The sequence below is a fragment of the Taeniopygia guttata genome, chromosome 4, assembly GCF_048771995.1.
Source record: "Taeniopygia guttata chromosome 4, bTaeGut7.mat, whole genome shotgun sequence".
Lineage (NCBI taxonomy): Eukaryota > Metazoa > Chordata > Aves > Passeriformes > Estrildidae > Taeniopygia > Taeniopygia guttata.
This window is the reverse complement of record NC_133028.1, coordinates 56879822-56903658: the sequence shown is the minus strand read 5'-3', so window position 1 is coordinate 56903658 and position 23837 is coordinate 56879822. Positions and strand designations below refer to the sequence as shown.

At 40.9% G+C, this 23837-nt stretch overlaps 1 protein-coding gene across 3 annotated transcripts in view; it reads right to left on the bottom strand.

Moving 5' to 3' along the window:
• ARHGAP24 (Rho GTPase activating protein 24) overlaps positions 1 to 23837 on the bottom strand; it is a 186448-nt gene that overhangs the window by 100496 nt on the left and 62115 nt on the right. For all 3 annotated transcript variants that reach the window (XM_072928655.1, XM_032748205.3, XM_072928656.1), the window contains one exon: positions 17257 to 17344. In XM_072928655.1, the coding sequence (XP_072784756.1) occupies positions 17257 to 17344 (88 nt within the window). The remainder of the gene's footprint in view (positions 1 to 17256; positions 17345 to 23837) is intronic.

Below are 23837 nucleotides of genomic sequence, written 5' to 3'. Positions count from 1 at the left end.
CGCTCTCCTGCAGACATCCTGAAACCAGAGAGGAGGGGAGACAGCTGCGCATTGAGGCTGAGAGTAATTTCAGAAGCCAATCTGTTGAGCAGCAACACAAGCCTACACTGCTTCTCAGGACATCTTGCAGATGGAAAAAAAATTGAAGTTATTGTGCCTCAGGTGAGCTTTTCTAACACCACAGTTCTAATGCTCTTTTTCAAATCACTGAGAGCCATCAAGGACAAGGAGAGAACTGTTCCTTAGAGAGGTGCAAACTATCCCATTTTATTCAAACAGGATGCAACAGATAACCAAAGTGAAAACATAATGCAAAGACCAAACTTCATTTTCCATTTGACTACTGTTCACAATGCAAAATATATTCAGCATATAAACACATGCAAAAATATAAATAGTTTTAATTAATTTAGCAGCTCATGGCATCTATGTGCTTGATTTTAAAGCACATAGATATAATGTGTTTTAAATCCATCTGATTTAATACCATCTGATTCTGAAATTTTGTTCTTAGTATTCTTTTTAATTCTTGTACTTATATTCTATTAACTACTTCCATCTGCTATGTGGCTGAACTACCATCACCTTCCAGAAGGTGGGCTTTTTCTGATTACCTTGATTTATTTTTTTCTGGTACATAGGGATGAATTGGGCTTTATAGCTGTTGTCTGCCAACACCTCTTGAAATTCAGCCTAGCAGCCAGACTGAGCTTTTTTCAAACCCTAGTTGTTCATCTCAGCATATGGTTACAGCAGCTCCTGTACTGCTTCAAATACTCTCCAATTTTCAAACAACCCTGGACAACAAGACACCTACAGTGTCATTAGCACAGTATCATTAAGTTATTATTTTTAGCTACAAAATAGCATAGAGAGCATTTAGTGCCAACAAGTGCCAACCAGAAATACAATTGGAAAGCCTTTTATATAAATCAAGTGAGCAAAAAGTGAGCAGCCCACTGAAATAAACTTATATTCATATATGAAAGCTGTAAGCTTGCATATATCAGTAGGTTTTCAAATTTCAAAATAATCTGCAATTTCAATGTAAATTTAAGAAACTGTTTACGTATTTATTTTCTCTTCTTGTAATACATATATTAATTAAAGACAGATATATGCCTGTCAAGAGAGAGGGAAAACAGTCTATCCAAGTATGCAACCACCTGCTGCCTTTTATAACTTGCCAGCTTTGAGATTATACTAGTTAAAAATTCTATTAAACATTCACTGCTTCTGCTTTCTTCCTAGTTTTGCTTACAGAACCTGATACAACATTTTAAGGAAAAACTCTCCAATTTTTTGGACTGCTTCATACTCAATGGCGACTTTTGAATGGGATGATTCACCTTGGTAAAATCCTGGCACAGCTGAGACAAACTACTTCAACACAGCTCATAATATATGGAATCAATGCTTCCTGTCTTTCCAGCACACAGCATCGTGGTTTTATTTTAGCTACCAAAAGACATGTTTTTCTCTCTCTGTTAGCTGTACTCACAACTGAGAGTACAGAACAATAAAGTCAATACCAAAATTGTAGTCAGCATCCTTAGGTTCTGCAAGCTTTGTGAGTTATCATTTCCATTTACTAAATTTAATACATTTCTGAAGCTTCCCTGCTTGCTTCCCAAAAAGATGATCCTTGCTCATGTTTCATTTCTGGACATAAAATAGTCACACAAGAAAGAACAGTAATAATGAAGTCAAGAAACACTGAATGCTTTTCTGCTGAGAAACATGCAGTGAGGACATGATGGATGGATTAAAAGTGAATTCCCCAGCCTGAAAGTCAAGATTCTTCCTAGCCATCATACGGACAACTGTGGGGCTTCACATAATTTACTAGGAAGTTGATTATGTTGCTGGGATAAATTTAAATTAATTACACGAAGGCCAAGAAGAAAATGAAGAGTGACTTCACATAGACACTGTAACTAAGACTAAACACAAAACTTTCACATTCTGAAAAGCATCTATAGCTGAATTACATTAAGTGACCACTACAACTAAATACACCAGCAAATACAGATGAGGTGACCAAGTGTATCTGGTGACAGAATACCATGTTCTTTCCTCACATGAGACAGAGAATGAATTTAATAGACTTGGTTATCAAATACAGAAACAAAAATAGAGCAGGAAAATGTTGTTTGGCTCTTTCAAAGCTATTTCAACAGATTTAACTACTTATCTTCAGTACACTCAAAGGTTACTGCAGTGAAGAATACACAGAAATCCCCCCTCTTTTTCAAAACATCATCCTAGTGCATATTCCAGACAAATGAACAAACCACACTAAGGACATAGAATCCATTTTCCAAAAAAAAGTTCAAAAATTTTCAAGTAAAGAAGTGTACTCTACAAAAATATGCCACCTATAAAGCAGTAAGTTTTCTTGCCATGGGTTGCCAGAACTGGTGACAGGCACAAAAAGCTCAAACTTTCAGAAAAAGAATAAGAGGGACTAAGACAGCTGTGACTATGTGAGAGGATGCCTACCTACTCACCACTCTCACCAGAGCCTGCACTGATAATTGGGAGGAGCATCATTAACATGAGCTAAGGCTTGGAGCATCCCCCAGAAACCTGACAAGTCAAGCTTGCCTAGCCACACCAGGAGAGGCTCACTGACTGGCAGGGACAACAGCCTCTCCTGGGAAAGCACAGGAGCATGGTGACAACAGGAGCGAATGCTCGCTCTGGCTGAGGGTGGGAAGAAGCTTTCCAGCCTTACCCGGATAGAGCTGCCCTAAAACAGCTCCCACGATGCCTGTGGCCACAGAACAGGAGGCTGCAGAGGGCAGCACTGCCATGCATTACACATCCTGGTACAGCACAGCCAATAAAAATGAAACATTAACTTTATTAACTTCATGGCTGCACGGATCATGAAATTTCCTTGATTTTAAGGTCTCCCTGAAAACCAGTGGACTCTTAATGGTATTAGACTTTGTTCATGCTGACTGAACCATAACTGGCCCTTCGTGACAAAAGCTGGGAGAACACTCCTTTCAGTCCTGCCCATAAGCCTCATTACAAAACTTTCAGGAGCAACTTTTGCAAGACTACACGAATGCTTTGGTCACTCAGACCAGGGTGGTCTGCAAAGGGTAGCTGGGGCGTGGAGGACAGGACAGGACAGGCATTGACAACTCTCAGAGAACACAGTGAGGGCAAAAACTCCACTAACTTTAAGGCAGGAAGATGTAGGAGAGGGGAAGCAAAGACTCATCGGGGATGAAAAGCGGATTGCAATTCTTTCCCTTAGCAAGACAAAGAGAGAACTGGAAAAAGTACAGGAACAGCCAAAGGCCTGGCAACAATACCAATGTTTGCAGCCACTGGATACAAAATGTGAAGGAAACTGGAAGCAGCAGCAAACAAGGGTGCTCTCAGCTCATCAGCTGGCACCGCAGCAGGGCACTATTCAGCCTGTTTGCAAGGTCCTTATAGCTGAGAGGTATTTATCTACTACTTTGTCATCCACCTCAGTAGAAATACTGAATGAATTTAGAGAAGCTGATCTGTGAGCACTGAGATGAATTTTAAGCATAGAAAATCTATTCAGGAGGTCTGTTTAGTAGGAGAGGGGTTCTCTGCCACACAGCAGAACAAAACACTGCTGTAAAGCACAGAGAGGTCATGCATCACTGCCTCACATGCAGAAAAAATCCAGCTTGGATTTCAACTTTGTTTGTGTAAGAGCTGGCCAAGATTAATCATTTAAGTATATAATTAGTGAAATGATCAATTAAAGAACTGCCACGCACTTCACATTACATTGATCTCCCTATCACTTCCCAAAAAGAAATTTTCCATTACTTTTACAGCAATGACAAATTCTGCTGATCAGTAAGGTTAACTGAATTGTATGAATTATCTGCTTTAGAATACAATAACTATACAGATATTAAAACAAATAATAAAAAAAATAACACTCAAGGAATAGGTATGGTGACCAATTACAATTTTAAGGTCGATTTCACATAACTCAGTAGCACTACACTTGTCTCAAATTCACTTGTAGAGAAAAAAAACCACAGAACACCTTATGAAAAGTATTATGCATTACTGCCTGCATTTCAGACAGGAGAACTCAACCATGGGCCAGCGTGGCTTGAGGGTGTGTCACACATATCATGGAATTAAAAGAGAGCTGATGCATTAAAAACAGCTGCAGATCCAACAGAACTGATTGGTACTCTGAGAATGTAAACCTCAGTTTATCCCAGCTCCAGTGCTGACACACTGCCAAACCTATCTGACCTGTGGTTTCATCACTGAAGTGTGCAGGAGTCCCACGAGATCAAAAGCTCTTTCAAGTGGGATGTGACTTCCACGTTTTTCTTCTCCCATCATCTCTGCGTGTGGACAAAGCTGTATCAAAAGCAAAATAATACATACCTACACACCTATTACAGCACCTTCTTTAAGAGAGCCCACTTCTCTGCAAATTGATGTGGCTTTAAAAAGTCTGCCACATAAAAAGCCTTTGGGGATTCTTTAAATAGGTTTTAGCACACTGGAGTCTATATCACCTTTGACAAGGTTTTTAAATGAGAAACACAAATATGCACTTCAAGTTAAGACAGCAATTACAGCATTTTCAATACAGGCTTTGTATTGGGTTGGGTAAAGTTCACAAGGTTTAATAATATGGAACCACAATAAATGGATTTGCAATCTTTTGTGGCAAAATACTACTCTTCAGTCCATAGAGACTACCTCTAGAGATACACAGGAAGGATGAACCTCTCTGTAGGAAATACATGCTTGTCCATGGGCCCAGCTCCTATCATCATGATAATTTTCCAAAGTAGAATGCTAGGCTCTTGCAGCTTTCCAGGAAGAACTACTGATTGATATGACTGGGTACTCAGTGTATGGTGCACCATTTTCCATAATCACAACAGGTTTTTATTTTTATTTAAAGGAGAATTATTTCAGACATACCTTAATGCCTTTATTTAATCACAAGGTGGCACAGATGTAAAAAAAAAAAAGAGAAATGTTCACATTTCAGTATGCAGAAAATAAAGTATGTGACAGGTAATCCACTTCTTGAATTGCATTATAGTTGAACATCTATGTTCCTTATTACTTTCCAGCCACATTCATGCTTTAATGATATCTCAAAAACTGTAAGGTAATTATGCATATGATTTCAGGAAAGCAAAATTACAGTTATCTGAATGGTGCCAAAGCATATCCCTAACTGTTTCCATTCCCCATCATTTCTGTACCACATGCAGCAGTGAAAGAGGGAGAAACAGCAAGGGGAGATTCTAACACCTGTAGTTCATCACCACCTGCAGTCTATCTGGCAATACATGTCAAAAAGAAAGATAGATGTCCAGTAAACAGAAGGGGGGAAATTCTGGACAAGCTAAAAATGGCAATGACTTCAGACATCCATCACTGACAAAACTATGACCCTTCTGTCAGCATCATCCAAACCGGAACAGATGGAAGCTAAAAGTGCTTTTATCCATCCCGGGCCCATAACGAACTGCAGGCTGTCCTCCCTGCCAGAATTCTCTCTCATTGTTCCAGAGCTGCTCTTCTGCAATCCTGCAAACAGAAGGACAGCACAGGCATGCACATGTGCCTTGCAGGAGCAGACTTTACACTGGGGCTGTTCTTGAGCCTTTACCACAAGCTTGACTCTCAATAGATAGGAAATAACAAGGGTATGGCACAAATTATTTCATGTTCCTCTGATGCAAACACTCTTCAGTAGTCTACTGCTTAGTTCCTTTATTTGCTCTTCTTAGCTCCAGCCATTATTGTTATCTTGTGCCTTGATTTTAATGTTTGGCTTGCCTGCAGCTGAAAATACACTCTCCTACCTCGGTGCTCCTTTCTTCTCATCGCTAAGACATTAATAGTTTGTTCCCTGAGCAAAGATGTATCGGGTGGTTTAGGCAGTTTATTTGAAGTTTTTCCTTAATCCCCTGCTTTCTCCTCTGTCCCTAGAAAATGAGGTGCACACCTAGTAAGTCACAACACAAAGTGAAAGGCATGAAGCTGCAGGTGTCATGTCCTTCCAAAGCAAACCAGCTCCTGGTGTACCTGATCTGGTTTAGGGATGTTCATCCAAGTTCAGCAAGGTCTCCACAGAGCCAGCTTGTTCTCCTATCAGCTGGCATAAGCCTCCTATTATTACCACTCTAACATTAAGAGCCTGAATTGAGTTATGGTTCCTTACAGACACATTATCCCACCATGGTTTGGGAGCTCCATGCTGACCACACTCACTGCTGCAGCCAGTCCTTCCATGGCAGAATGAAGGAGGTACATGGTGTCCCAGGCACCCTGTCCCTCTCCCCCAGCACTTGCAGCACGGTGGCATGCGAGGCACAGACACATTTGCCCTTTTACCACCACAGCCCTCCCGCTCCCATCTCTTGACAAAGGCAGCATCCCAGCAGGCACGCTGCCAGCCCCTTCCACCAAGGTCGAGGACAATGATGTGCTTTGTGCCCCCACAGCTACAATGCCAAATGGTAGCATATGGCACCTTCCCCCCAGACCCCATGGCTGCAGCGCTGCACTTGGTAAGTCACAAAAATCACCCATCCTGGGGTGTTCTCCTCCTCCACACTGGCACACAGCGGAGTGGCTGCCACGGCTGTCACATTTTCTGCTGTCACCCTGAAAGGAGCCCTTTGCAGAACAGATCCAACAGCACACGGACAAAGGGCAGGCTGCTCCCGACACACACCGGAGAGGGAACGTTGGCTGCTGGGTTTGGCTCATTTCAATCCAGTGCAAGCAGTTCCACTCCTCCCACAGCAGAGAATGTTCAGTCTGTAGCAGGAATCCACGTAATTCCATCAAACAATGCTCCTTGACTTCATGCTTTCATTAGTCATCACCTAAATTGCAGGCCCGCTCCATTAAAACCTGACAGTCAGTCATGGGCTTGCAGTTTGATGCTATCTCTTCACAAACACACATCAATCACATGTTCCTCCTTGCTATTTCTTCCAGAAAATAAAACTTAAGAGCTCACTAATGGATATAGCAGGGATTTGAAATACAGCATAGAACATCAAGATTTCACAAGTTATGCCCATCAGATTTATAAGAGAGAGAGTTTAATTAGCAGAGATTTCCACCTCCAAAAGTAGCAGTATAAGCTGTGACCTCATGAGGAGAGATGAGACAATGCTGGCCTAGGAAGAGATATTCACATTTCACAGAAAGATTTTCCTTTCCTGTCAAAGGTAAGGAATCCGCCTAACTTCACTTTTAACATGCTGCATAACCATGTACTAGTATGGTGTAACTCTGAAACTGGCTGATATTCTGCCTTTTCAGCATTAAATTTGACACCCATGCTGAAGAAACAAGTGAGGTCCTTGCAGTCACCATGGATTTGAACATTTTTCCCACCCTTTTAATACAAGGCTGAAAAATAAGAAAGATGATGCTTTATTTTAAGTAAGGATCAGTGTTCCCAAGGCACCAGTAATGGAAAAGGGGGAAGATGAAAAAGTCTGCAGAAGGGCGGGATAAAGAGTAAAGGACTTGGGAGCCTCATACTGCCACAGCCACAGGGTGGAGGCTTCAGTCAGGCAGAAACATCCAAGCATTTGAGAAAACATGAGTTGTCTGCCATGGGATCTGCAAACTTCTGGAAAATAATCAAATTCCTATTCAGCTAGCCTAGGCACTATGAAGTAACATATTTTGAGGATGCTTTGCTAAACCTTCATTTAATCCAAGTGGAACTTGGATGTCCCCACTACTTTCAGAGATAAGAGGACTTCACAAACTTGTATCCTTTTCATCCCACATCAGAGGCACAGGTCTTTGGTGCATCAAGGAGGCAAGATCGGCCTTCAGACTCAGCCACCAGCTTTCCAGATAGCTTCAGGCAAGTCACTTCCTCTCTGGCTTTCATGCCATTTACAGTGGAACCCCACCAGCTGTTTTATGGAAGAGGTTACATGCATCTTAACTGAGTTACATTTTGCAGCTGCAAATTTTCTTGCTGAAAATGGTAATGAGCATGGGAATTTTATGTTGGTCTTTATAATAATTATTATTATTATTACTATTATTACCACTACTATTACAAAAGACTGGCAAACATCTGTACTAGAAATTGACCCATCAAATGGCGACATCTCGAGTTTCTATGCTTTGGAGCTTGCCTCCATCACATTTCTGTCTCACTTCTTTCTACAATGCTATTTTCATTACCTAATAGAATACAGGGTGTCTTTTAACAACTGAAATACAGAAAGTGCACACAGACAATTGTAATGAAAACATTGTCTTAAACCTTTCATGTTGAATTAAGCTGATAGATCCTCAATTCTGTGAGTGAAATAATCATCATCACAAGCCATCCAAAAAGTATCAGTATGGGCATTTTTTCTCAAAATAAGCTAGAATTAACACTGCTTCTGACTTTTCACTTTTTCCCAGTACTTTCTTCCTACTTCTCAGGATTTATCTGGGAATCTAAGTTTCAAACTGTGCTTCATGGTATGTCAAGGCTATTCCAAAAAGCAATAATGCAGCTACAAACAGAAGCCCTGGATAGGGTATCCCAGACACAAGAAGATCTATTACTTCACTGGACATTTTAATGTCACCACTAGAGGGACTTACACGAAGCTGAAAAAAAAAACCCCGAACAACCAAGCAAGCAAAAAACCTCATTAGCTGTCACAGATGCCCTTCGGGCAGCTGGGGTATTTAGAAAAAGGCATTTTGCTTCTTTTGAGGCAAAGTTTGTACTTCCACCCCAGAGAATGCCAAAAGTATCAATGCACAAGATTATGTACTGGCAAATAAAACAGCCATGGATGCAAGGTTAATGGACACAGACCTTACTGATGACCTGCTGTAGCTTCACAACTCATTCCAGCCATACCTTTGGAGTGCGATTTATCTTTATCTTTAGCCCCACAGAGTCTGCACACTCAAAGTTCAGAGATTTTCTCACACCTGTTAACAGAACAATGGAAAAAGCCAATATTGTGCTTCCCCACACCTATAATTTGGCCCCCAAATCACTATCAGAAATGGTCCAAGCAACAAGCTCTCTTTCCAGGTAACTTTATCACTTCTCACCTGGCTTTGCAGGAACTCTCTGCATTTCTGGCACCACTTAAGCCATTTTCCGACACTATTGATGATCATCAAAATCCAGTGCCAGCTGCAGAGCTGAGGCAGAGAAAAGACATCTCATTGTTGCTGCAATTACAACTGGTAGTATTTAAAACAGGGTGGAAATAAGCCATATGGCTCAATGTAATTTTCATTGTGAGCTACACCCTCAGTGGTAGTGAATCTGGTGTGCATACACAACAACAGTGGAAGAAGTTTACCACAAACTCAACCACTAAGTCTGTTCTTTTGCCACTTAAGTTTTGAGATGCCACTGCCATTATGTTCTAAATTCTTCTGTGCAGCAGATGACCTCCAGAATGACAGCAGTGGGTCACAAATGATCAATATTGCTAACTTAACACACCTCAGATCACATGCACCACAGGCTAAGCAGGATCAATAAAAGTAATCCACTTCTAAATTAAAAGACACAAGTGAAAAATAACATTTTAACTTCAGCTTCATACACCATGCTTGAGTAGTGGTATATTTTTATGGAGTATGGGTGAATTTTTAGAGAGTCTGTACAGTCTTCTTCCACGTGAAATTAATGTCACTGAGAACAGATGATTAAGCAGAATTACTTTAGATAAAAGAAAATGAAATGTACAATTGTTCAGTAGATTTCAGAAATTATTCACCTCTCTCACTTATTTTCAAAATAGACTGCAACTAGAAAAGCATTCAGAAAACAGGCAACATTACTACTACTTCTAACATAAACAAACTTTTAACCTTTAATCTTCACTCATTCACCAAGATAGAAGGGATTCAAGATAATGGGTTTTATATATAGAAATTTGTGATGTTCCACTAAATATAAAGTTACACACCCAAGCCATCTGAGCAAGGAGGAATGTGTTTATTCTGCACATCCTGCATACCTCAGAGGAGATATTCAGAGAAGGCTCTTCTTTTCTTTTTCTTTTAAACAGTTTTTGCATCTAGATTTAATTTCTTCACTTCAAAACCAGATAACCTAAACTTCTACTGTCAGATAATTCTGGGCAGAAAAAAACCCCTATGAATTAATGTTTCCATATTTAAAGAAATTATGTGTACTACAGTTATTTCAGGTTCTTCTTTGCTACATACCAGAGCTTGCGTTCTACCAGAAAAGCAACCAAATCTTCTGAATGGGAAAAGGCGCCTCATCTCCTTTTGCATGATTTAACAGGACATTTTCTGGTAGTCCTTTAGTAGCCCAAATCTGAGTCGCACCAATATCAATCTTTAATCAGATGCAGCATCATGAGGAAATCTTCCATATGAAGGAGATGAGGCAGAAGCACTCGTGTCACTCTGGAAATGTGTGTCACAACTCAGCCTTGCCTCTCTCCCCCAAAGCCCTTGTATATAGGTTGTCATTAATTCAGACTGACATCATTAATATGCAAGGCTTGTTCTGCAGGTATCATTTCAAGTATGTGGGGACACATAGGCACGGAAAGGTAAGACCTGGTCCAATGTCACAGAAGGAGGCAATGGAACAAAAAGGTGGTTTCTTAAACTTGGTGCCTTCACCCAGCTGTTGCTCAGTAGCCATGCAAGAAAGGCAGAAAAAAAGGAGTTTCACATGCATTGACTTGAAATGAGCAGATTTTATGGTGGCAGCATAACAGCTCAGTGGCATGACCCACCATCTATTTCACAGGGATGTAGGATTGAGGACGGTTTGGGTTTTGTTTTTCTGAAAACTACTAAGGAGACAAAACTGTTACGGGCACATCAACTAATTCCGCATCACGAGAGCTGCTGCTCAAGATGGAAAAGCATTCCTTTCTAATGAGCCCTCACCACTAACCTTGTGAGAAACATACAGCACGGCTTCAGCCAGCTTCATTTCCCTGGCTCGCTCCATGAGGGTCCTCCATGAGAGGCTCCATGAACCTCTAAGACTCACTTAAAAAATAAAAAATCAGTTTTGAATCACCTTTCAAAGGATGAGAATGAGGCAATGCATACCAATGTGTTCAAGTGCAGAGAGGTGGCTCTCAACCAGATACATTTCTGAGGAATGTATCACCCTTAACAAGGACGGCAATGCTTTCAGGAAATCTTCGACAAGGAAGAAGTGGCGCTCAAAGCTGCTTTAGCGCAATAGGTGATTACACGGAGATACCTGTGCAGCAAGGCTGGTGCCCATTTGATTAAACAGCCTGTCTGCTCCCTCCACAAGATATCAAAGGTACAATTAGTTCAGTCAGCGCTATCAGCAATGCCCTTGAGGTGCTGTGCTCCTGACGACTAATGAAGAGGCACTGCTGGATGTCAGCACATACAGGGGGAGGCATCCATCTTCCTGGCAGCATCAATTAAATCCGTCTGCATCATACCGGGAGTCAGGGATTCAGGAATCCAGCACCGGGAAGGAGTCAGAGCAGCTGAATGGTTTAACACTTCAGTTTGGGGTTTTATATTGCGGAGAAAAAGGGAATCAATCGTGCTAGCTATGCTGATGGCGAAGGGAATACAGAGAATCTGCCTGACAGCGAAGACAGAGAGAGCACCCGCAGTGCTCAGGTGTGTGCACACGCGCACTGTGGAAAGTCTTTTTTTTGCATAAGGACAGGAAACCTCTTAATACACAAACAATTTTCTCCTCAAGTGAACAGAAGACAATTTGCTTATTGCATTGTGTTACTGATACTCTGCTAAGCCTTCAAGGAAAGCTGTTTGCTGCATGTGTGGGTGTATCCTCACTTAGGGCATGGTGATTACTCCTGAGAAGACAAGGCAGGGAGTTTTTGCTCCATCCTTACAGAAAACACACAGTTCTATTTCAAAACAACAGGCTCAAAACCTTCTAAAACATTTCTATCCCTGAGCCATGATGCTGCATCATATCAGTCACAGTCAGCTAATCATCTGCGTTGCTTGGTGCCTCACTATAAACTCCAACCTTTCTCATCCCACAGAAGTCTGGCTGTCAAGGGGACTTACAGGACTAAAAAGTACTGATATCAGAGGAGAAGGGTATTGAAGTAGAAGCTACAGTAAGCACCTGGTACGGTACATAGGAGCACTACCAAGAAAATTGCTTTTTTAGCTGAAAACTACGTATCTGTAATTCCTGTTTTGTCTTACTTGTGTCCCTTAGAGAAAAAATATAAGTGAACTTACCAAATTCTACATTTTCCAGGCCTTCATGGACCCTTAATTAAAATCACTGTGAATGAGTAGATGGCAAAAAATTAGCACCCAGTGTGGCCTTCCCATTCATATGCTTGACAACTCATGGCGAAACACTGTCCAGCAACACAGAACTCAAGAGGTTTTGGTAACTTCACAACAAACTGGCAGTCATTTATCTTCTCAAAACTCACAACACCTTTGTGGAGGCTACAGGGGCTGTTCACTAACAGGGAGATCATTGTGGCACACACGTGCAAAACAGAGCCCACCTGTCTCTTGGTCACAGGGGCAGCGACCTACCTATGCACATCTCAGGTGACTAAAAGCAGTGAAAACTTACTGCAGTAGAAGCACCAAAATAGTTTATTATCCAATCTTTCACATAAAGAAAAGCTTTATGTGAAAGATGGGATAATAAACCCCAAGCTTAAAAGATTAAAAAACCCCAACCCTCACACCCATCTCACAATCCCTACCAGAACAGTTAACCTGCAACAAATGTAATCTGCCATACAGCATGCAATTAAGTACATGAAGAAAGAAAGGCCTTTTTGGCCTTTGGACGCCTCTTTTCCTCTGACTAATGAAAAAAAACGTAACTATTTCAAAGTTCTGGGAATTTAGTATTTCACTCCCTCACGGAGGTTTTAATTAAGAGCCTGATAAACTGACCTTTAACAGAAGTGGACAGTGTAATTACTGTCTCCTGCAGTCTCCACAAACCACGACTCAAGACAAAAACCTCATGTTACCTGATAGGAAGTGATATAGCCCAGGATCCACAAGCGCAAGAAATCAGCAGACACAAATGCAGGAAAAAAGCATCAGCAGACTCTCCAAGTGATCTTGTTGAATTATTACAGTTCTTTCCTAACAGTCTGAATAATCCCTAAGCACAAAACTTTGATTTAAGCTTCAGAAACATAACTTGGGGCTGAACAGAGAATGCTTTTAGTGGGATGAACTGACTTTGGTACCTCAGTGTGCAAATTCAAACACACAGATGCACATGCTGGACTATGATACTTTGTCAATGGTAAAAAACACAACACAGATGCACAAAGTTTACAAGCAAAAGATTCCACAAAGAATATTGAAGACCAGTATTTGGAAATTTATGTTCTAGTTTCAACAGTACTAAATAAATATTAAAATTCATGCAACTGCAAAACTCATCAGAGAACTCTTTAAGATATTTGTGTCTCTAAGGGAACTCATTATTTAGATCAGAGCATGCAAACAAGGTCATCTGCTAGTGAACATGGTCCTGGAAGTAACCTTGTCCTCTGTGCTAATTTTTCATGAAATCTGCATTAATACAGAACAAGGACAAAGATGTGATTCAGGAACATCCAAGTGGTGAAGTATCACTGGAGAGATGATCTGGCTTCTTACCTGAGGCCAAGCTGCAAAATGATTTATCAGACTCAGAGAAGGACAGCAGCTAGCACACAAGGATGTCAAACAGCTGCTGGGATAGCAGTATGAGCAGTTTAGTTTCTAGGATCAAAGTCCAATCAGTGTTGAAGCACATTCCTTTGCCCATTCAACAACCACCATCTCTTCTAGACCAATTGCCTACATAGGCCCAGATTATTCTGAGCTGGTGGTGCTTCCTGAGAGCACCAGAAAATGAGGATAAAAGTCCTTGGAGCTCCAACAAGCATCCAGACATCCCTGGGAAAGCCATGGGCCCCTGCTGCACTTGCTCAAAATGCCTTCAGAGAGCACCCTTAGAGAGTGCAGGGGACTCTAAAAAAGACACTTAAGCCTTGTGTGAGAAACAGTGGCTGAGCCTGAGCTTCCCACATCTCTATGCTTGGCTCCTCCTGGTGCCAATGAGGTGCAGAAGCCAGTCTGCAAAGCATCACACATGTAAACCACAGCTGTGCCCCTGTCCTGCAGCTATGGGTGACACGTAACCCACTAAGGCACAACAAGGTCACCTGTTTCAGTTCCCTGGTAGCACAGATGCCTTCCCCCATTACACCTGCACCCCAAGAGGAAAAATTCAACTTTCCTTCAGAACGCAACCAATGCACAGAATGAGAGTTTATCTAATATATAAAGCTCAAAACAATCAGAAAATACTATGCATTCACTCAAAACTAATCACACAACTTGTCTACGTGTGCACATGTCCCACTAAAAGGTTTTAATTTAAACCCTCTTCTGATTTTTGTTGACTATGAAACATTCCTCTGAGTGCAAGAGAACCTTACATAGGCAGAAGCATCACTAATCATTTCATGGTCACTGACTCCAGCACAAAAACTCCCACACAAAGCAGTGGCATGGGCCTTGTGCTGTACAGGAGAGGGTTTCTCTCCTGTAAATTAACTTTGTCAGCACACAGAATTTTTTTTTTTAAAAGAAAAATTTTAAGTATTACAACATCTAATGACTTAGGGAATGAACAGAATGTTTTCAAAATGCAAATTGAAGGCATCTGTATTTTAATTACAGCACCAAAACTGCAAGATACTTGTCTCCACACATATTTTTCCATTCATCTTCAGAGATGGCTGTACACAGAGTATTAGTTTCATAGTATAAACCTACTCCCACGTACATTCCCAAAACAATTTGCATGTATTACCAATAAACAAACACACACACACAAGTTTTCAGGCTGCCCACAGACACCAGAGACAAAAAGACGACTTGTCACTTTTGCTTTTGGGATAGTCAACTACAAATGCTTCAACTTTTAATACAGGGAAAACAATGCAAGAGCAGCATGAGCTTTGGCATCATAGATTTAACACAATGCTCAGTTCACAAAATCTTTCAAAATATGCAAATAGATCCTGTTGCTACATAGCTGATTTCCCATATGAAAGCTAACAAAGGCTAAACAGAACCTTAGCGACAATACATTTTTCTGTGTTACACCCGGTGAGCTCAGTTGTGTTTTATAGTTGTCAGCCTATAAAATTGACTTTTATACTGAGTCACTAAGAGGATACAGATGACAAACAGCTCCATTACAGAAGGCTGACAAATTCCTGACTTGAGAAGCAACAGTGACATGACGACAGCAGCAACGCTCACTTCATCTTTGCATAAAATATAGTTGTCAGCTTCTACATCGCATCTGCACTGTGGTATCTCCTTCACAGTCAGTCTGAGCCTTCACTTTCATTTCATCCCCCAAAGACCAGTGCTATGGCATGAAATAGCACTGATTTTCCAAAAAATACCTTTTTTTGGTCATGAATTCTTGGCATAAGATACACAGTAGGAAGTCTCTGTAGCCACATGCTTGTTAGCAAGGGGGGGCCAGGGCTGGGGGATAAATACACTGGTGCTATCCTAAAACACATTGAAAACCCCATTCTCAGAATTGCAAACAAGCAAAACAAAAAACCTACCTGATTCTCAGGGATGCTCCTGATAAATACCAAACTCAAATACCAAGCTCAAAACTAAGTACTAATTACTTTTTAACTTGACTCCATAGAAAGGTGGTGTAACAAACATCATGGGAATGGGGCACACTCTTAACTTGTGCATGAAGAATAAGTATCCCCAGGGTCAGCATTATCGGACAGATTATGGTGTCATATAAATCAGGACATACAGAGAATTCTCTTAATTTCCAACAGAAACAAGATTTTAGTCTGCTCCAGATTTGCAATGCTAATAAATAGCAGTATTTTGAACATATAAAAAACATATTGAAATATCTTTCAATATTTTGAACACACAAAAATGGGACTTTGAGAAGAGACAGTGAGAAACTTTTCAAATCTGACTGATTCAAGATTGGGGCGTTAAACCTCAGAGATACCACACTGGCTGTCTTTGCATAATAATCCCTCGCTGCCCATGGCTTTCATAATCAAGCCTTGAAATCTACTTCATATTTCTTACACTTTTACAATTTATTATAACTTGGCACATCAATGAACACAACTACATTTGTGCCCTGATACCAAGACATTTAAAAGCTAAGAACAACAGACACTACCATCTATTTGCCCTTCCAAATAGCCACGATAGAAGGCAATTTGAAAAGTAATACAAGGATTAACAGAACATATTGAATAAACACACTGAGCTGACTGGATGTGAAACAGAATTCTTTAGTTTGGAAAACATGCTTAAAATCAGTTCCAGTTACTAACCCACACTGCAACATCCACCACTGAACCATCTCCCTAAGCACCACATCTGTAAATCTTTTAATAACTCCAGATAAAGTTGACTCCCCTACTTTCCTTCCACAAGGGAAGTCCGAATGCTTAACAACCCTCTCAGTGAAGCAGTTTTTCCCCATATCTAATGTAAATCTCCTCTGGTGCAACTTGAGGCCAGTTCCTCTCATCCTGTCACTTGTTACCTGCAATAAGGTCCCCACCCAGCTTCCTTTTCTCCAGGCTAAACCATCCCCGGCTGTTCCTCAGTCCCGTGCTCCAGACCCTTCCCCAGCTCCAGTGCCCTTCTCTGGGCTCACTCCAGCCCCTCAGTGACTTTCTTTAGTGAGGAGCCCAGAACAGGACACAGCACTTGAGGTGTGGCCCTGACAAATTCAGGAGGACAATCCCTGCCCTAGTCCTGCTGGCTACACTACTGCTGATCCAGGCCAGGATGCCATTGGCCTTCTTGGCCACCTGGGCACAGCTGGCTCCTGTTCAGCTGCTGTTGAACACCCCCAGGTCCTTTTCTGCAGGGAAGTTTTCTGGCCACTCTGCTGCCAACCCACAGTGCTGCATGGAGCTGCTGTGATCCAAAAGCAGGACCTGGCACTTCCTTGCCCTGAAGAATTCTGCTTTACACCAACAAATAAAATACACATCCCTTTCCTATGCTGCCTAGGGGTGAATGCAAAAATTATGAACCACCCTATTAACAAATTAAACCTTTTTTTTTTCCCTTAAATTGAATCATTAATCACCTTCAGCTTCTGTTCTGGCAGAACAGATGTGGCCATTTGTCAATGAGGACAAACTGCAAAGGCTTTTGACAAGGAGTAGAATATCCTACCTGGAACAACCTCAAAAAGGAACTTTCCTGGACTTTCTTCATTGCAGGGATGCTCAATTACTCTGTTGCCAGGCAGAAAGATGGTACCCTAAAGAAAAAAATAACAACAAATATGGGATTAAAAATGCTACCATACTTCTGACAGACTAATGCTTCTTCTTTTTGGACTGTGTTAAACATTAGTTTTTCACTGATGAGCAGCTAATTTCCAAAGTGAGATTGAGAGATTATCCCAAAAGCCAACGTCATAGATCCCTTTAACTAACTGAGGCATTTGATAACAGATTTAAGTTTTTTTCATCTCTTGGGTATTTGATACTATGCAGAGTTTTGTACTTACCACACATACTAATCCCACTCTTCTGGAGGGAAAATTTGAGACTTAAAAGCAAGGGGTGGTGAAGAGCTAGGAAGCTGCATGAGTGACGCAGGTGAACTGAGCGTCCAGGCTTCTTGGCTGAAGCCAAAGGGGGTGTCGACAGCAGAGGTTCCTCATTTTGTGCAGTGCATATCCAGTTCCTGCTCTGGGCCCTTTTCCCATAGCATCCCAGGGAAGAAATAGAGAGAAAACATCCCACTCCCACCCAGTGGCTGCAGCATGCCAGGCTGCTGGTGCTAAGCCACAGAAAGCACAGAGATAGTCCTGTCTAAAGATGTGTTTGCTACAGGCAGAGAGATGTCAGAAAATCTGTGATGGGCATTGAAAGCCTTTATTACAACTTTACTACCTTGAGAGAAGTGGAGAATGCATACTTCTAGTAACACCCAAAGACAAAAACAACCCCTGCAACCCTCAAAACATTTCTGGGGCTGTTTTGAAGACACAGCTTATTACCTCTCCTTTGGGTCTGCTGACACGTGGCATGGATAGACCACCCCTTTCCTCTGAGACCTTTTTCACTTTTAGAAATCACAGCTCCTCCTAATACCATTTCAACCTCAGTCAGCAGGCACTTCTCAGTGAAATTATGCTGGGATGCTATCAAGGAATAAATTTTCAGAGCAGCATCTTAGGAATTGTATTAGATACAAGCTCTCCACCACTGTTAATGGGAGGTAACATCCACTTAGTAATATTATCCAATTTTGGCATAAGGGGGCCCCCATTTCGAAATGACAAACTTACACAGACAACTTACATAACTTACACATCTTAAATAAAGAATACATCAAATAAGGTCCTTATCTCCTGAGAGATCATTGAGTCCAACATGGAGCACCATTTTCCATAGTAGTTTCAACCAAATGCCCAAATATGTCAGACTCCTCATTTAAACAGCCTTAAAGATATCCCTGTACATGAAAAACATCAATTTTGTTATTCAGAATTCATTGTTACGACCTGGAACCTTCACTACCAGCAGAACCATTCACAATTATTGGGAAGTCAAGACAAGTGGAAACACTACAGTCTTCTCATAAAGGAACCCTTACAAACCAACAGGAAAAAACCTGAAAGAACAGGTAACAAATGTTTCGCAAAATAAGTATTTGTACCAGCTGATGTAGAGTCTGGGCTCTATATCAACTTGTCAGTGCTGTGTGCCAGCAAGAACAGTGTCATCACAGGACAACAAAGAGAGGGTGCACAGCAATTTCATCAGAACATACAGAATCACCTCCATGAAACACTTTGATGCTTGCTGCTGAAAGCAGGTGAAGCAGCACAGCCTTCTGCTGAGGTGGAACAAGCGCAGGTACTAGCAGTTGTGGGCACTCACTGCATATACAAATGTATCATAAGCATTAAGTGCCTTGGTCCAACAGCTCCATTCAGAGCGATCTTTCTTCATTCCTGCCACAAACAGCACATGTTAGTAGACGCCACACTCTGAAGTTTTCTGTGAAATACCTTATTAGGCCACCAAAATATTATAAACAAAAATGATCATGTGAACAGGAAAATGTAAGTCACAATATAGTGCAAATTCTCATATTAATACCTAAAGAAAAAACAGGAGATCTAAGGAATATACATTTTTTCTGAGACTTATGGGAGACCAGGAATAAGAATCTATAAAAGACATTTTAACTACATATATTTTTGTCCTTTGTAACAGACCATTAAGACTGGTATAAGACTTTCTAGCCCACTTTCAGACTGAGCTGGTTTTTACCCAGAAGAAGCTCCACCCAGAACACTGGATGAGTAGATCACTCTTCATGCTGGAGTTTCACTATCTCGGGAGCTTGCACCACTGAGGGCATACAACATATTCAAGCCAATCATAGGTCTTGCTACTCAGTTAAACATAAATACAAAATTAACAAGACCTAGCCTACAGCACTGTAAACGAAAATTAATTATTGAGACAGTAAATGAAAACTGCACTGAATTTTGCTGTCAACTCATTAGCAACAAGCATGCTGAAGACTCATTACAGAGTGATGTTTTCTGATTCTCTGATGCAAAACTCTTTTACCATTTACAGGGAGCTCTCACAATGACAGATTTTTGAGAACATAGAAACAAGAGTGTTATATTTATAACACTAGTGCCTTAGTTTCATAGATTAAACCTATTCCATCTACTAAAATGTAAAGCCTAAGGCCACACACAATAGCTAAGTTAATATGAAGAAAAACCCAGACAGTAACACCATACAGAATATTGCTGTAGTTTAAAAAGAAAATGTCCTCAAGTGGTGATTTTATTTCACTATTTCCAGAACTATTACTGCAAACATCACTGCACGTGAAATACTTCAATATACATATGTGAGGGGTTTTTTTTTAAATTAAAATAATAGTTTTGTTTGCGCAACATGCACCTGGGTGCCCAACTCTAGTGGAGAAAGCCTTAAGAGAGCAATTGCAGCTCTCTCACTTCCCATTCTGTCTGCTTTCACACCCATGTGTCTGCCTTCACCACACAACAACACTTCCCCCTTGCTAAGTTTTGTAGCTGTCTACATAACTGTACTGAGGCTGTCCGGAGTGTCCCTTTGCTGAGTTTCTCAGCAGCTGGTGCCCAGGGAACACATCTGTACTGTACAAAGCCCTGGCTTCAGGGTATCTGACACAAATGGGGTCCACAAATCACTGTTGGTTCCCTTGCCCAATTGCCTTTCAGGACCCTTAAGGTGCAACATCAGGCCTGTCCTTACAGCCTGGATAGTCCCGTGAGTACGGACTATCAGTTGCAAAGCTTCAACAAGTTCAAGCTCTGCTTTCTGCCTTGAGTACCTAATTCCAGGAGGAAGGAGAAGAAAACCAGAGAGCCTTAAGACACCTAACAAGACAGTAATTTGCATCCAAAAGAGGAAGGTGATTTCCAGAGGAAATTTGTGTTTTAACTTAGTTGTCAGTGCATGCAATGTGTGCATGCAAATGTTCCATAATAAGGCAGCTTCACATTGCTTCACATCAAAATCTTCAGATCGTTCAAAATATTAAAAAATCTCAACCCAAGACTGCAGATTTGAGCAGATTAATATTTTGCTTTCAACAAAAAAAAAAAAAAAAAAAAAAAAAAAAAAAAAAACCAAACCCGCATGGTGCCAGCAGGAATCAAGACACACAATCTATAGAAATACAGGAAAAAGGGAAGTGAGAGAAAAATGTGGCCCTGACCCAAGTCCCTCCTGGCTCCCATTGCCATTCTGTTTGCAGGCTGTGCCTCCACCTAGTCAGCAGTGTTTTGCAGACCTCCTGCTGCAGTATGCCCGAGTTATTTTTCCATTTCCAACACTTCTGTCCTTATCAGGGCAGTTCTGCTTCTCTAGCTGAGCATTCAGGATGACTCACAGCATGCAGGAGAAATCTGGATTGCTCAATAAGCACTAGCCTTCTCCCTAACAGAGTAACAAGCCCACTTTCAAAGGAGATTCTCACACACACCGATTGCTCTATAGCACATTGTTGCTTCAAACCAAAGATCTGATAAACAGCAGAGCAACATGTTTGTTACAATTAAAAATCTGCATAAATGAGTGTTTAACTTGAGAAAAAATACTGTTCCGTTAACTAAGCGCTTGATAAAACACTGTAGTGCAGCAAGAATGTCATCAATCTACTTTGGATTAGTCTCACAGCATGATACAGTCTTGCTCAAATCTTTTATCCCATGCTGGTCTCTGAAAACATTTTCAGCACCATTCAGCAGCTGAATTTCCGGAGGAAGCACGGAAGAGGAGACAGGATGGCCACCGCACAAGTGCTTCATGAAGAGCAGCTGAGAGATGGTGTTTCTGTTTGCATGCTCCGTGTAACACACTGCACCAGGGAAGTGACCCTGTGCCTCCTGTGGGCTCTGCTCCATTACTTTTCCCTAGGTACACTCTCCCCTGCCTGATTTCAACTCGGTTTTCTGAAGCAGACTTACCACCTTGTCCAAGAGATACCAGGTTTTGCCCAAGAAAGCTTATGATACAAGGAATTCCAACGCTTTGAAGATGCTGATTGGCAAATGTGAAGATAAATACATGATTTTAAATATCTCTGGATGGATTTTACTCACAAAGCACATACAAACATGGGGCAATTAAGTGCTTTCCTGGCAAAATAATGTTTTCAGATCTTATCCCAATACACTTTCCCAGGGCCATTTGCTTGCTGTAGTTTGTCTTGTTACCCCTTAAAAAAGGATGAGAAGTACAGAGTACCAGTAGTTATAGCAGATGTTCTTCTTGTCCTTCCAGCTTTGATTATTTATCAAAAGATCACTGAACTCTACTTTGACTTTCAAGTTTGGTGCTTTTTATTTACATATCTGTTTTTGTGGTTTCATGGTAAACTCATCACATCAGCTCTCAGAGAAGCAGGAAGGTCATCAGCCAGGAAAGAGGCAGCTGATAGAGAGGATGAAGAGACAGAAGCAATCTTTGGGCACCACAACACTTGTGTCTTCTCTTATGACTCACAGCCACATCCAACACAGCAGTGTTCTGTAGTTTCTTTTCTCACTGTTGCTGTTTCTGCAAAGTCTGGTCTATCAAACTTTGCAACAACAGTGGTCTTAAGCTCAGAGGGCATCTTGAACTGAAAAATGCCATCTGAAAAAATGAAAAATAATACTTTTAAACTGAAAAATGCTGCTTTTAGTGAATAATACTCTCAACATCTCTAGTATTTACAAGACCACTGCCAGAAAGGCATCTACTGTATTTCACAGAGAAGCCTGTTAATCAATCAAAATTAAAATACATGATACAAGTATATTTCTACATGTATTTACTGACATGTGCACCTGTGAATTCATAAATAAGCGATGTATAACAAAGAAGGAGAAAGAACATGCAAGTTTTCAGTTATTTATAAATTCTAGTTCCTCCCATTGCTGTTTCTGCTTTTAAGCTACCACAAAAATACATCTCAAGCCCAAGTGAGCCCTTTGCACTGCCAGGAGCCTACAGACAGAAATCCACTCGTACTGAGGACAGTAATGAATCAAACCTGCACTATACTCACCACAAGCAGTTTGACTGCAATGGTTTTTTAAAAATGCAACTCTACTGCCACCATTAAAATTCATTTCCAAGATCCCAGTGAAATCACTAACTGCAAAAGGGCACAGCAACTCTGAAAGCCAGCCCTTTCATCTGACTGCCTACACAGAAATATCTGTATTTCAAAGTGGGCCTGAGCAAGTTCTCCAAGCTGGCTTCAAACCCTGGGTCAGTCCAGATTTTTAAAATTTTCATCATAAGAATGTGTTTTTATACCACTTAAGGAACCAAAGCATTGGAAGAAGTGTATTTACTGCAGGAGGTGATACACTCCTTAGCTCAAAATTTTTGCAGCCATTTACAGTTTTGCAATGACACAGCATACATTTTTCTGGCATAAATACTGTTGCATTTGACATTTTCTTGTCCCACTAAGTTAACATATTTCTAGAGTTTGTTCCTATCGAAGAATGAGAGCTATTGTTTAGTTCTCAGAAACTCTGCAAACAGGAGCCTAAAGAGATCTTCTTTCCTTTACTTAAAGCAATGTTCAAACCTACCTGATAGCTTAATATAAAAAAAAAAAAAAAAAAAAAAAGGTAAATTCTTTCCTGTGGTGGTGAATAGCATCTATACAGTTTGCCTGATATGGAGCACCAGAACATTTATTCTGACATGAGAGATAGAACTGACAGCTTTATTACTATGTGATTACAGTTTCTTTAAAGATTTTTCTCCTCTCCTGCCAGACATTTCACTTCATGGTTGAGTGCTTCTCTGCTTGAGAGAAACTTCTTTCCTCAAGAATGAAGCAATCTTGGCTTGAGCAACCACTAGGCAAAAAACTCCCTTATTTGTCCCATAAGAGAAAGCAAGCTCATGCTAAATTAAGCTATTGACAGCACAAAAAATTAAGTTTGCCTAAACCCAGAGGCTAGATCCATCCCGCGTGCCTATGGTTTTGCTTTCCCTAGTAAGGACAAGAAAGAATAAACAGCTATGATAGAACTGAGCTCAGGGAAGAAAAGAGGACAGGTCACAGGGTTCAAGGACAGGAGGTGCCTTCCTGTGGAACCCACTCTGCAGTTTCCATATACCTCACAGAAATGTCCCTTGGTATTTTCCAAAGGCAAAGAAAAAAAGTAAGATGCATAAATAAATTCAGTGAGTACACTGAGTTTAAGAACTCATGCA